This window comes from Phocoena phocoena, chromosome 1 (assembly GCF_963924675.1).
Source record: "Phocoena phocoena chromosome 1, mPhoPho1.1, whole genome shotgun sequence".
Taxonomy (NCBI): Eukaryota; Metazoa; Chordata; class Mammalia; order Artiodactyla; family Phocoenidae; genus Phocoena; species Phocoena phocoena.
The window spans coordinates 151082753-151097548 of record NC_089219.1 but is presented as its reverse complement, the minus strand read 5'-3'; the positions used below and the strand labels follow the sequence as shown (position 1 = coordinate 151097548).

Sequence of the window (14796 nt, the reverse complement as noted above, 5' to 3'; positions counted from 1 at the left end):
TCTCCCAACCCAGGCGCGCTGGAGCGTTCTCACAGTCTAGGACCCAGGACCACTATAACTCCAGTCTTCCGGGAAAGGACTATCCTACCCGACAGAGCTGCTGAGAGAGGGGAAATCCAACCAGAGTGAAAGTGGCGCGGGGACAGCCTTGCGCGTCGCGGAGGCGGCTTCTCGCCAGCAGCGTGGCAAGCGTTCCCCGCCGCGCGTCCCTCCGCGCCAACGGGACTCTGAGCTGCTGCGGGCCCGCGAGCCGGAGCCGGGCATCCCCTACCCACACCTGGCTCTGCGCGCAAGGGGACGGCGAACGGCGGAGAGGGGAACAGCAGGGGAACAAATCCCTCCGGTCGGCTAGAAAACCGGAAGGGTGGCGGGCGGACACTGAGCCGGTGGAAATCTTTCTAGACCCCATCCTCAGCTAGCTCCTAAAGCCTTCCCCTCGGCCCGCTCCCTCCCCTGGGTGTGTTGGGGTGCGGGTTGCGGGGGATCTGGCGTTGGGGGAAATGATGAGAGAGGGAAGGAGGCAGGGCTGAAGGCAGGCGACCCCCAACAGAATGCCTCTGCTGAGTTGTCCTGTATAGAGCCTTTCCCATACGCAATCCTTCAGCTGCCCCAGCTTCCTGAAGACGCCCCTAAATCCACACTTGCTCAGGAGCCCCCCGCCGCCACCCCGGCCACTTGGTCGGGTCGGTTGTTCCTTCGGGTCTTCCTTCCTGCCTCTCCGAAGTCTCCCCGCCCCCGCCCCGCCCTGCAGGCTGCGGTCCCTTTAAAGGCACGCTGGGCTGGGGCCTCCCTTCTCTCGAGGCGGACTCGGGAGCAGCGCAGACGCCGAGAGCTGCCGGCGCCGCCGCCGCTAGTCCGGCATGGCCATGGCGTCCCCGGCCATCGGGCAGCGCCCGTACCGGCTACTCTTGGACCCAGAACCGCCGCGCTATCTACAGAGCCTGAGCGACCCCAAGCCGCCGCCGCCGCCGCCGTCCCCGGGCCGGTCCTCGCGCCGCTGCGCCCCCGCGCCTCTCTCCACTGCGCCCGGGGCGCACGAGGGACGCGGTGCCAGAAGGGCTGCCCGGGGGGACTTGGAGCCACAGCCCCGGGCTTCCCGACCCGCTCGCCCGCTCCGGCCTGGTCTGCAGCAGAGACTGCGGCGGCGGCCTGGAGCGCCCCGGCCCCGAGACGTGCGGAGCATCTTCGAGCAGCCGCAGGATCCCCGCGTCCCGGCGGAGCGAGGCGAGGGGCACTGCTTCGCCGAACTGGAGCTGCGGAGTGGCTGGGGCTGGTGTGACCTGTGCGGACGAGAGGTGCTGCGTCAGGCGCTGCGCTGCGCTAGTGAGTGTGAGGGCAGGGTAGGGAGGGGCGCAGGGGAAGACCGCAGTCCATGGGCGAGCAACTGCGAGGGGGCTGAGGCAGGCAGAGAGGGGGCACTGCCCTCTCTGGCTCCAGGGGAGACCTCGACTTTAACTGAGGTAGGTAAGTCTTGGAGACGCTCTGCGCCTTAGTCCCCTGCCCGGTATCCTCTAGTGACTGCCTACTGCGCAGGTATGCTTATGAGGTCTTTAACAAATACTTCTTCCCCAGACAGGTGCGCGCCTCGCTCCTCCCCAGACACATATGTACACACACAGACACACACCTGTAGGTTGGGGTAGATACCTGAAGCTACAAGGTCATTACCTAGTCTCCCGTGCACCTTCTTTCTTTTGTTGTAAGTTCTTGTGAGTGGGTTGTAAGGGCTGGTATTGAGATGACCGTTTGCCCCGTGCTTATTAGGGTAATGGCAGAATGACTTGTGCGTCTGCCTGTGGTACAGGCCCATGGTACACGCCTGCCTGTGGTACACCCCTCCTCCAGGGCGACCTGTTGGGTTAGGGAGGAGATCTGGTTAGGCTATGGATGGAAACAGGCTATGAGGTTGAAAGAGCCTGAGGTGACTCTGGATCTGTGCCCTCTCCTGCCTTCCACCTCTGGCCCCTCAGACCTTTGGACTCTGCTCTGATGTTTGGCTGTGCCCTGCCTCCTCCTAGGTCACTGGTGGAAAATGACCCAACTACCTGCCCTGTCCCTTCCTCCCCAGAGTTCTCAGGTCCCTCCAGCCTCCTCCTCAGCCATACTCTTCTCAAAGCCTGACTAAAACACTGGGCATCCAGTGTATAGATTTTCTGAGCAAATTTGCAGTATTCTTGAGGGTTTATTATTTTTCTCTTCCGACAGTTAGGTGTGTGTATTTCTTTAAGAGATGTCCTCTTCCTACCCCCCACCCCACCCCACATTTGCTGTTACCATGTTTGGCAGAGGATATCCATACCCATGTGTTTATACAGATAGTTTAAATATCTGGAGCACAAAGCACAGACAATGGTACAACCTCTAGAAAGCATCCCTGGAAATGGCTTGTGGCTTGCATCTTTCAGCAAAGCCTCTTCCCGCATGACAGCAGCCCCACAGCTACCACCCAGCTCCAGCATTGTACAGCAGCAACTACATCCGCGTCAGGAAAACCCGACCTTGCCTCTCTCTGTGGCCAAGGCTGTGCAGTGTGCCTCCCACTGCAGCTGGCTTCAGGGAAGGAGAGCTCAGACTCTAAGCCAGGGTCAAGTGGAAGAGGACGATGGGAGGGGAAAGTGGTTACTGCTCCCTCCACCACCAGAACTCAGTTCAGGTGCTAATTAAAAAGGAAAGGGCTGGGCTTCCCTGGTGGCGCAGTGGTTGAGAGTCTGCCTGCCGATGCGGGGGACGCGGGTTCGTGCCCCGGTCCGGGAGGATCCCGCATGCCGTGGAGTGGCTGGGCCCGTGGGCCATGGCCGCTGGGCCTGCGCGTCCGGAGCCTGTGCTCCGCAGCGGGAGAGGCCACAACAGTGAGAGGCCCGCGTACCGCAAAAAAAAAAAAAAAAAAAAAAAAAAAGGAAAGGGCAAAAGATATAGAGGTGTGTGACGTGGGTGGAAGGGCTGCTGTCACTTGGCAAATGTCCCCGACCTTCAGTAGAATCAAATGCAACTTTCCCACAGATGTGTTGGCAGCTTTTGCCCTCTCAAGGGTCCTGGGGTGCTTTACTGCATCCACCAACCCTGTCAACACAGCGAGGGGCAGTATCCTTGTTGTAATGGGTTTTAATGTGCCGGAATCCTGGGAGAGCCGCTTCATTGGAATTCTAGTGTGTATGAAGACATTGGGGGAATTCCCTGGCCGTCCAGTGGTCAGGACTCCGAGCTTCCACTGCAGGGGGAACGGGTTTGATTCCTGGTTGGGGAACTAAGATCCCGCATGACGGGCCACGAGGGAAAAAAAAAAAAAAAAACTTTACAAGCAAGAGCGAAAAAGATATTGGGGGACTATTTGGCCTATAGTTTTATGATTTGGGGGGTGTTGTGGATAATGGTGTCCATGTGTGTGTTTGTATGTGAATATGCCTGATTCTCCATAATTAAATGAATTTATGCCCACTTCACATTAGATAGTTTCTGGTGGCAGGAAGCACCAGATGCACGGGCATGTCCTCTGACTTTGTGTGTGACTTGGTGGTCCCCAGCCAGGTGGGTTAATACCAGCCAGGGATGTCTGAACACCAGAGAGGGAGCAGAGTTGGAATCAAGGGGCTATAGAGAGGAGCCTCTGTTTGTTGTTATTAATATTTAACTGTGGACCTGTGGCTGGATGGGAACAGTTGAGAAATGTTCTGATGGCTGGCAGGTAGAGACACAGCCCGCCAAGCTCACCAATCATCTTTCTTTCCGTTGAAGTTCTAATTCCATGGTGGGGTTGGTTTGTTTCATCTTTGTTTCTAAAAGCAAGGGTCAAAACCATGACTTTTGAAAGGCAATACTCTGCAGTGCCTAAGCGAACGGCCTGGACCCAGAGACCTAGGTTTGAATCCTGACTCTGCCTCTTGGTCTCTGTGTGACCCTGGGCACCTCTGTGTTCTGCTTCCTTGTTTTAGAAAATGGGGATGATTGGGAATTCCCTGGCGGGCCAGTGGTTAGGACTCCGTGCTTCCACTGCAGGGGAAATGGGTTCGATCCCTGTTTGGGGAACTAAGATCCCACAAGCCTAGCCTCGCTCCCCCCCCAACAAAAAAAAATAATAATGGGGATGATAACATTACCTTCACGATCGTGTTAATGTGAGAATTAAATGAATTAATGTATGGAAAGGTCTTAGAACAGTGCCTGGCAGAAGGCAGTATAAATGTTTAATGCAATATGAGTGGTATTATCCCCTCTCCTCAAGCAGCTGTAACAATTTGGGCTCCTGACGCTTCTTAGGTTCACCTTTCCACGCAGTGAGTAGTTTTCCACCTCTGCTTGGTTGCTGAGCTGAGTGGGAAAGAAGGTGCCTTGAGCATCCCAGGCAGTGTGGACGCTAATCGTCCTCTAGCATTGCCACTCCTGCCTGCTGAGGCTGACAAGCATTACCCATGGCTTAGAGGTCACGAAGACCCAGGCGCCTTGTCTTTGTACCACTTGGCCCCAGCACAGCACAGTCTCAGTAAGTAGTGGTTGATGAGGGTGGTTGCCTGTTGTTACCATTAAATCTCCCTGCTCTTGGAAACGAGCAGAAGAGCCGTGGGTATATACGTGACATCTGTCTGAGCAGGAGGCTGACACTGGGTGGGGGCCGTGTTGGCAAAATGGGCTTTTAATAAGGGAAGCTTTTAGAAAACTGTCTTCCCACTGTCTGCCTGCCTTTTTAGTGAAAATCCCTCTAACTTAAGCTTACCCCTACTTCAAGGTCTGTAACTGAGCTCTGGTTAATGCTGGATTTGCCAACAGGAAAAGTTCAAAGTTAATATTCATTTCCAGGATTAAAGAAGTCATGTTTGTTAGATAGAGAAGGAAATCCAGTGGGGATTGGGAGGGGGAGAGAGAGGTAGATTGTATGAATTCGTGTGTGTGTGGTGTGTGTGTGTCTTGGGGTGGGGGCAGTTGCAGCAGGGAGAGCCCATTTCCAGCCTTCCAGGAGGGATGGTCAATAACAAACAACCCTTAAAACTCTCACAGGCTGCCCTATGGCTTTGTTCTCAGGGAATGTCCCTTACAGGTTGTGGACCCTTTCTTCTATAGAAGGCACATGGAGTTGACCTTTTACCTTTCATCACATTTTGGTGGGTATGTTAGCCATCCTGGATCAAGGAATGCTCTGGAAAATGGGGAAAGCTAAGTCCAACTCAACATTCAGGGAGGGATGTTTAGACATGCCTTGCACGTTGCTAGTGGAGCCGGTCCTCTTTCGAGAGGGTGCCATTCAGAGCTGTGAAGTGTTACGTGATTGGGATTATAGGGTGGAAGGGGGACCCTGGGGCTCATCATCCTGACCTTCCCCTCCTGTGATAGACTTGAATTATGGTGTGAGTATGAGGTGTTTGCCACGGAGCCCGCAGGGATGGGGACAGGGGCCTTCTTGGTGAGCGAGGCTGGTATCTCACAGAGCCCCTTGTCCAGACGTTGTAGCTCTGTCTCGTCGCTGCGTCAGTGGTTGAGCTTAACCCACCTCTCTGCACAGACTGGACCCACTAATGTGACAGCCACAGGCTCCTACAAACCCACCCCCTGTCATGGGTTCTTTGTAGGAGAGGCTATGGGGACATGGACATTGAATGTCCCTGCGGCAGACCCAGGAACCTTGGGCACTTGGAAAGTGTTTTATTTGTCCAGGATACTAGGTAGCACTGAAGTATATGACTTGAAGTATTTTCATTAATTCAGGACCATGTTTGGCTTTGGAGGTTAGGAAAATTAAGCCCTGAAATGGTTGTTTTCTTGTTAAGAGACAGTGGAATCCCCAATCCCTCCCCTGCCCCTGGCTCTGATTAGGGTTTTCTTCTTGGGGAACGTCCTAGTGGAGTGGGTTGCCGGGGGACAAGGGAGGACAGAGAAAGGACCTGGAATGCTTTGACAGAGGCCGTTTGAGCTCCCCAAGCTGTTACTCTGTTTCCTCTCCTCCCTGCTTCCTGTATTTTCAAAAGATGAAAGTGAAAGGATTAAATGTGGGTTTAATTTTTTCCCCCCTATTCATCAGAGCATGAAATTTTCTGATTATTCAGAAAATTACTTATTCGAGTAAGAGGGGCTCGAATCCCAGGTACAGTCAAAAATGATTAATGCCACTTGTCTGCCCGCCTAATTAGACTTGGTAATGAACGTGCGTGCTCTCCTGCTGATCCTGCGGAGTCATTAGGTGGAAGTAAATTGACATCTCCCCTCAGCACTGCGGATTTGAGCCGGTACCCTCTCTCTTTTCCCCAAGTTTACCAGTGAATTCAGCCGGTGCCAAGCCTGGCAGGTAGGCCCTGAGTGACAGGGAAAAGAGAGCCCCCAGCTGAAGAGCCCTTCCTAGCTGGTGAGGTGACCCTCCTGCCTCAGGAAGCCGGCTTCTGCGTGGTGACAGGGGCCAAAGGCTCAGGAGAGCGGCTGAGGCTCAGGGCAGACCCAGCCTAGAGAGTGAGCACGGCAAGAATTCTTCGCAGGTCCACGGTGCCTTTTCTCTGAGGAGCACAAAGCGTTTGCATACTGCTGCCACGCTCATCCTCAGAACAGATTCATGAGGTCAGAATGCCGGGAGGCTTCTGCCGAGGTCTCACGTGGAGAGGAGTCGCCCGTCCATCTGGCCAGGGGCAGGGGAAGGTTAGACCCTCATGTTGGGCAAACCCGACTGGCCTTGAAGATGGCCTCTGACTGTCTCGGGCTGTCAAGCCATTTCCCTCCTTTGGTCCGTGCCCAGCACCTCTGGGACAGGGGCCGCCCCCCGCTGGGCCGGCCGTGGGAGCGTCCTGGGTCTTGCTTCCCAGGTGCTCTCCCACGGGGCTCTCGCTGGCTCCCGACACCCACCCCTCCCCCCTCAGTCTCCCCGTGGAGGGAGCTGCGTGCCGCCTTTGCCCTGCCTGCTGGGGTGCTATGAAGGCTGATGAGGAAGCTGGAAGCACATCTCTGGCCTGACCAGGGGCCCTTCCTGTTTGCATTCCTCTGATGACAAGGTGAGAATTCTTTGGCAGGTGAGTATTTGTGGGTGTGCAAAGCATGCAGACAGAACGTTCCGCCTCCCTCCATCCCGGCTTCCAGCAGCACCAGCTCGTGTAGTCCTCTCACCCACCATGGGCTTGCAGATCTGCCGGTGCCCGTGGCAGGATGCTTTCTGACCCTCCAGAGGGCCTCGTCCCACCCTGCCACCCACTCCTCCCGCAGGCTCTGTTCGGCTCTCCCCTGGCTGGGTCGGGAAGTGGTGGGAGGCCGCCGACCCTGGGAAGGCCAGCCCTGACGGGAGAGAGAGCTCTGCATTTAGTCACTTTCGGTTTTTTTCCAAGAGTCTTGGCAAGTTTCTCTACATCTTCAGGGCTGGATCTCGGGGCTAGGAGGAGAGCAGAGCCAGCTTTTAGGCTTTGGGGAATGAGCAAGGAGGCCGAGGTGATGACGTCAGGCAGGGCAGCAGGCTCGGTTCCCGGGTTGAAGTGGAATAACATCGGTACCAGGGAGGAGTCAGAGGGAGAGCCACTCCAAGGTCAAGACTGTCTTGACTCAGACCTAGGGGGTGATATTTGGGTGTCCTTTGAGGTACCCCAACACCATGCCGAGGAGACATGGGCAGGGCCTGATGGACCCCGAGAACTCTCCATGGTGTGGTGGTGTTGGCCAAAGTGGCCAACAAGTTCATGCAGGGCCTGTTCTAGCCCGCCCGTGGTTCCTGGCATGGAGAACATTCTTGAGAGATGCACCCATAAGAAAAGCTGTGACATTTGGTTCTCTTTTGCCTTTTTGGAGAGGAAGGAGAAAAAGCAGCAGGGGTCTGTCCTGGCACAGTTGCCCTGTGCCCAGCCTGCTGGTGGAGAGTACTCTGTGCTAGCTGAGGGGTCTGTGACCCCTGGTTGCTGTAGTGCATCCCAGATTTTCTTCAGGATATTCCTACCCACCCCTATTGCCCTAGCCTCATTGAGGGCATCAGGGGGAAAGCACAAGCGGACATTGTGCTGCGGCTTGGGAAGAAGGGTGGTGTTGGAAAGTTCAGTCAGTTCCTGTGTATCACTGGGTGGGCAGGCAGGTGACCGGTATGTCCCTCACCTGTGACCACAGTGAGACTCTGTCATGTTTACCCTTCAGTGGAGGGCCTGCACACCACCTTCTGCTCCCCATCCCTGTTTCTTTCTTTCTTCTTTCTTTCTTTCTTTTGCGGTACGCGGGCCTATCACTGTTGTGGCCTCTCCCGTTGCGGAGCACAGGCTCCCGACGCGCAGGCCCAGCGGCCACGGCTCACGGGCCCAGCCGCTCCGCGGCATGTGGGATCTTCCCAGACCGGGGCACGAACCCATGTCCCCTGCATCAGCAGGTGGACTCTCAACCACTGCGCCACCAGGGAAGCCCCATCCCTGTTTCTTGAACAAACACTTCCAGGGCAGAGCAGATCTCACCCAGATGTCTACAGTGGCTGTTGGCTAGCGCTGCTAGAACGTGAAAATGTGGCTTACGTGAACCTTTCCGAAATCAGACCACAGGTTCAGAAAAGTCAGCCTTGAAAGAAGAGCGATGTTTCTCGCCCATTTTGTTTTTTATCCTTTTATGGTTTGTTTCTACCGGATGCTGGATCTGGGAAAGAATTGTCGTGTTTGCTGAAGATACAGATTGGTGTTCTGTGAGCCTGCAAGGATGGAGATATTCATGTGGAACAAGAAATACTGAGAATGGCCAAGAAGTTGTGGGAACAGAGATTACTTTTATCTCAGAGATGACTTGGCTGTATCTAAAGTGTTTTCTTGCCTACTGGCTCTGCTGTGCCTTGCGGTGCCCTTGTGAGGCAGGCAGGGCTGGGTGAATCATGGCCATCTCACAAATGAGGAGAGAAGTCACTCCCTGGCATTCAGGGAGTCAGTGACTTCTCTGCGATGACCTGGATCATTAGCAAAATCAGCACCAGAACCCGACATAGCATTTTGCCCCATGAGCTAATGTCATTGAATATGCACGTTAATGGAGTTTCCTCATTCATCTGCTTCCCTTCTGCCAACGAACGCTGAAATGTCCATAAAAAGAGGTACAGAAAAAGAGGAGGGTGAACCAAGGGGCGGGTAAGCCATGTGCAAGCTAGAGGATCAGTCAGGTCCTGGACAATTGAGAGCTGGCGCACTTCAGCCTGTTTTCCATGTGGGGTTTTTAAATAGGTTTTCAGCATGTATAAATCATGAGGTCTTGAAACAAGAGGTGAAGTTTTTCTTAAATCATAAAAGAATCAAGTGTGTCTGTCCCCTCCCCACCCCACCCTTTGGTATTAGGTGTGTGTAGGGGAGGTGGGCGTGGAAATGCAGGTTGAAGACCTTTTCCTGGAACTGAAAAGATCCTCCTTGTCAGGACCCAGGGTTCATGGCATAGGACTAATCATGAACCAAAGAAAAATTAGGTTGTGTCTCAAAGGGGACAGCTACAGGGCAGAAGAGTTGGATCGGGCCTGGAAAATAAACTGAGGTTTACACGATGGCCCTCCGCCCTGTCCCAGGCAGTGTTGTGGCTGAGCGAGGGGCAGCAAATCTGGGGAGAGCCCCCCACTCCCACCCCAACTCTGTGTGCCTCCAGGTCAGGCTCACATTTGGGTATCGTCACTTTTCTTGCTGACTTGGAGGAAGCTGTTTTTTCCATTCAAGTTGAATAGAAGCTGAAGGTTTTGTGGTTTCTGTTGAAACAATTATGTCCTTTCTGCAACTGAGGAAAGTATTAAAAATCCAAAAATAAACCTCAGAGATGCCTTACTATTCAAATGGAACAAAAGAGTCCAGCTGTAACTTGAGAGTTTTTAGAAAAAGGGGTTGAGCGTACTCTCTGTAAATGTCTATTCTAGTGATGAGTGTTTTAAAAAGCAATCTGGGAAGACCTTTATATGAATAGAGTTTCAAGGTGAGAATATGTTGTAACCCCAGCACTTAAGATGGTGAAGCCTGTTTCTTCGAGTTAGGTTCGCCCTGGCTGGAGGTCAGAGGGTCAGTGCTTAGATGTTGGGGCACCAGGAGGTCACTGTGTTCCTCCTGAAATATCCGTACAGCAGAAATTCTATCCAGGTTTTCTAAAAGTCAGGAGTGAAGATTCTAGAACCTCCCAAAGCCCCATCTGGATTCTCAGCCAGTTCTTTCCTGCTGGCTTCCCCAATGGCTTAACCTGTCCACAAAATCATCTCTGATGAGGAAAAGGAGAAGTGAGATCAGTATATCCTCCAGCCCAAGTGGGGCATTCAGAAGGGATTTTCCCCCGTGACACATGACTCATGATTTAAAGTTTCCCAGCATGTGCGTGTCCTCCTCTGTGAGCATGGGAGTGGGAAAGCCACCCTTGCCTGTGCTCAAGCAGGTGGGAGTACCTGGGCCCTCGTGAAGATCTCATGTCCCAGTGGGGCCAGGAATCTGGGCTCCCAGCTTCACGTGGCGGCCCCGGTGTCATCTCAGGACCTGGACTCACGAGCCTCGTCTAGGCAGAGCTCCTGGGTAAGCTAGATGATCACAAAACAGACCACTGGCAGCCCAGTCCCCCCCACCGCCCCGCCGCACCAAGGAAGCATTAGGGAGAAAGACCCAGTGTCCCAGCCCGAGGAAGGCGGCATTTGGGGGCATCTCTCTATTAAATAGATGACTTGTAAACAGTGTGCTTTATTGTTCCTGCACCAAGGACTGAGGGCCTCAGCAGGGAGGGGTGATCTAGCTGGGGCCTCCTGGCCAGAGATCCTGTGAGGGGGCAGGTGATAGGGGAGCCTATTTGGAAGGTCAGGTGCAGCTTGGGTTTGCTCTACCGTTTTCTTCTCTCAGTGGCCTGAGGGCCTGGCCTCTGGGATAGGATGCCGTTCAACATTCTCTGTGGCCTGGGGAAGAACCACAGCACAAAATGGTGGAAGCAGGTTGGCAGCCGCACAAGGGCCAACAGGGCTCACATCTGGACTCATGAGTGTTCACCTTCTGGACCCAGCACTAGGTGACCAGCCCCCAGAGGTGTAAATGCAGCTTCATCGGCCCTCTGTGGTGCCTCTCCTCTAAAGGACAGCGCCCCGGCTTCATCTGAAGCTGGCCCCCAGTGGCGGTTGGCGTGTGACTTTTGGAGTCTCTGGGCAGCGTGGGAGCAGGCTACCCTCTTCAGCGGTTTTCCTGGAAGGCTTTGCTGCCTGTCCAGTGCCAATCGCCCGTCTTGGCCTGGGTGACAGGGCCTCTGGGAACTTCCCCACCAGGACTTGGTTGCTTCTGGGAGTCACTGTTTAGGGGACACCCTGTGAGCCCCATGTTAGGGCAAGAGAACAACCTTTCTGTCCTCTTCATGAGAGACTCTATTCTTCTCTTCTCTTTCTTATTCCTACTCCTGTTGCCTCTTCTCTGCGCAGGTATCTGCTCTCAGATAAGTGGTCTGACCCTCTTAAGGCAGCACCGCTTCCTATGGGCCTGGGCAGCTGAAAGCCCTTCCCCCGTCCTGGGCTTAGCATAGGAGGATGTGAATTAGTGCGGTTGTCCCTTGGGAGCCTGTACAGCTGGTAAAGCGTTATTAATCCGACATCCCCAAAGAAATCCATTAAGGAGTTCATGGGCCAGGCACCAGCGTGAGGTAACGGATCACTTCTGTCGTCTGTTGAAACTTTGGAGACATTGATTTTCAGACTCACAGGCGCTCCTGAGAAGTGAGGCCCAGGGCAGGCTCTTTCTGCAGCCTGTTTGGTGGGGGCATGTTTATCTTATCAAGCTAAAAGCCCCAGGAATAGAAAGTTTTCCGCTGGGGGGAGGTGGAGGGGATAGGACCTCAGCTGGGAAGAGAAGGCATCGGGCAGGCTGGCTGGTGCCGGCCCGGGGTCCCCAGTGCCCGTGACTTACTTCGGAGGAACAGGGAGGCTGGGCTGATTTGAGCAAAGCCTGGCTCACACGAGGCCCGGAGTCCTCCCCGGGCCAGTGACTCCCCCCTTCATCACTCTGTCCCTGATGCCAGGCCTGGAGAGAAGCTATTGATATCCCGTAGCCCAGCGGGATGACCGAGGGCCGGGCTGAAGAGGCGGCCTCCACCTGCTTCGGAACGGTCACCTCACGGCTCCAGCGCCTCTTCCGCAGGCTCCCTAAGAGTCATTTGGGATCAGTAAAGCTCCAGGCCCTCCAGAGGTTCCATCCCAAGGCCCGGCTTCCTCGAGGTAGGTCTAAGTCATTCCAGGTGGGGGTGCTCAGGGGGGGCTTGGATTCGGAGGCCAGGCCTACCTAGTGGCCTGTCCCATGGACAAGGCAGTGCAGGAGGCCCCTGGCAGCCCGGTACTTAATGCTGCGCTCAGCACCACTCCTTGGCCCCCCTGACTCCCCAGGCCCAAAGCTCAGGTGCTGCCACCCTGCCAGGTTTAGGTGGAACTTCAGAAGCCTGTGTTGGCCGTGGGCTTTAACAGCCTTTCCCTGACTGAGAATTAGGGCCAATCAGTCATCCTAATCTGGTCCCTGAGCAGGCAGAATATAGATGGGCATCTTGGGTGGCCACTCTTTTCCATGCTGCCCATCCTGTAGCTCCCAGGGGCGTCACACCTTGCGAAGCTGCTGAGCCAGCCTTCCGAGGACCCCTGAGCAGTGACGTTTCCTAGGCAAAGGCATCTCACCTGCATGGTTAGTGGAGGTGCCTATGGGGGGCACACAAGCAGACTGTGTGGGGCTACAGAGGCTGCAGGCAGAACACAGCTGGACAGGAACTCCAGCCTCAGGCAGTGACTGGGCTGCAGCCTCCTTCCCGGAGCACTGATTAGGGTGAGAACAGCCCTTGCTGGGGAAGGATAACGGGACAGTGTGGGCTGAGTGAAAGGTGGGGAGGAGAGACTGTAGCAATTCAATTTTCATAGAATCTGAGGTCACTTACTCCTTTTTTCAAACGAAGGAGGCTGAGGCCAACAAAAGTTGGTGGCAGCTCCAGGACCAGGGTCTCGGGCACCTGCCTTCCAGCCTAGCATTCTTCCTGCTGGATCAGACTAGCTACAGCATCTTATATTTCTGCAGTGCTCTTCTGCTAAAGATACAAGGGATTTGTGTTTGTTTGGGTTTTTTATTTGTTTTAAATATCATTTATTCCCTCCAGATCTCTGTATGTTAGGGGTGGGAAAAGGGTTATTCTGTTTCACAAATGAGATGGCCCAAAGAAGTCAGGCCCCTGGCTAAGGCTTAGAGCTGCACAGTCAGAACTGGAACCCCTCACTGCCAGGTTCTACTCATCTTACTGGCCTCTAGCTGCTTCTCTCTGATGGCTGGATCTTTGGAGCACATCAGCTTTCCTTGGGTTCCTGGCCCCATTTGTCTCCGTGCTGTTCTCACACACATTTGGGGACAGGTGGACATTTGGGTGGGTCCCAACACTGAGCCTTAGGGATGGAACTAAACTAAAAAGTCATCTCTGGGTTAAGTTTGTGAAAGCAGCGTTTGAAAGGCAGTGTGATCTTAACTGTGGAAAATGTAATTTTCTTGATTGCAGTTTTACATCTTGAAAGGTGGGAATTTCACTTCCACTAGATCTAATCCCCATTTGGAGACAAATACTGTTTAGCCAGCCTGAATACTTTATCCTCATCAATAGCCCGATACATACTGTGACCCTCACGCAGAGGACAGCTGGAGACTGAGTTCCTCGATTTAATGTTCACTCGTGTCTTCATGTCCATCCTCCCTCCTGAAGAATTATTCAACAGAGCATTTCCTTTGCCCCTTTGCTCTTCAGCCCAAGGAGTTACAGATTTAATGAAATCAATCAGGCCTGGAGTGGCAGCATTAAGGTCTGGGTAAATACTGCACCGCAGCCTCTGCTCGTTTAACTTATGTTAGCATTTGGGTTGAACTGATTGGAAGAGGAGGGGTGAGACAGGATGCTCAAAGATGATGGGAGTGGTAGGCTGTGGACTGTGGACTCTGCAGTAGCTCTGTGAGTGACCTGTAATGTAGCATTTAAGAGAATGGGCTTGGAGCCAGGTCAAATTTTTAAAAACATTTTATTGAAGTATAGTTGATTTACAATGTTGTGTTTAATTTCTGCTGTACAGCAAAGTGACTCAGTTATGTATATGTATTCTTTTTCATATTCTTTTCCATTATGGTTTATCACAGGATATTGAATATAGTTCCCTGTGCTCTACAGTAGGACCTTGTTGTTTATCTATTCCATATATACTAGTTTGCACCTGCTAACCCCAAACTCCCAATCCTTCCCTCCCTCACCTTCCCTCCCCCTTGGCAACCACAAGTCTGTTCTCTATATTTGTGAGTCTATTTTTGTTTCATAGATATATTCATTTGTGTCGTATTTTAGATTCCACATATAAGTGATATCATACGGTATTTGTCTTTCTCTTTTCTGACTTACTTCACTTAGTATGATAATATCTAGGCCCATCCATGTTGCTGCAAATGAGCCAGAGCAACTTGAGCCTGGACTGTGGATGCCAGGTGGTAGGGCCTTCCTTGTACAGATTAACCTCTCTGAGCCTTAGTTCTTCCCATTGTAAAATGGAGCAAAGAATCCCCATCTCAAGCAGGTGTTGTGTGTTAAACGTGACATTGACGGAAACCATCCGACATGATGCTGGTCACTGAGCAGGCCCCTCGTCGGCAACTGCTCCCAGAAAGACTTTTTTTTTTTTTTTTTTTGCGGTACGCGGGCCTCTCACTGTTGTGGCCTCTCCCGTTGCGGAGCACAGGCTCCGGACGCGCAGGCTCAGCGGCCATGGCTCACGGGCCCAGCCGCTCCGCGGCATGTGGGATCTTCCCGGACCGGGGCACGAACCCGTGTCCCCTGCATCGGCAGGCGGACTCTCAACCACTGCGCCACCAGGGAAGCCCCCCAGAAAGACTTTTAATG

At 53.6% G+C, this 14796-nt stretch overlaps 1 protein-coding gene across 1 annotated transcript in view; it reads left to right on the top strand.

Moving 5' to 3' along the window:
- The first annotated feature begins 860 nt into the window (after positions 1-860).
- The window catches only part of RASSF5 (Ras association domain family member 5), a 69608-nt gene continuing 55672 nt past the window's right edge, over positions 861-14796 (top strand). The window contains exon 1 of the mRNA XM_065889899.1: positions 861-1323. Within this exon, the coding sequence (XP_065745971.1) occupies positions 861-1323 (463 nt within the window). The remainder of the gene's footprint in view (positions 1324-14796) is intronic.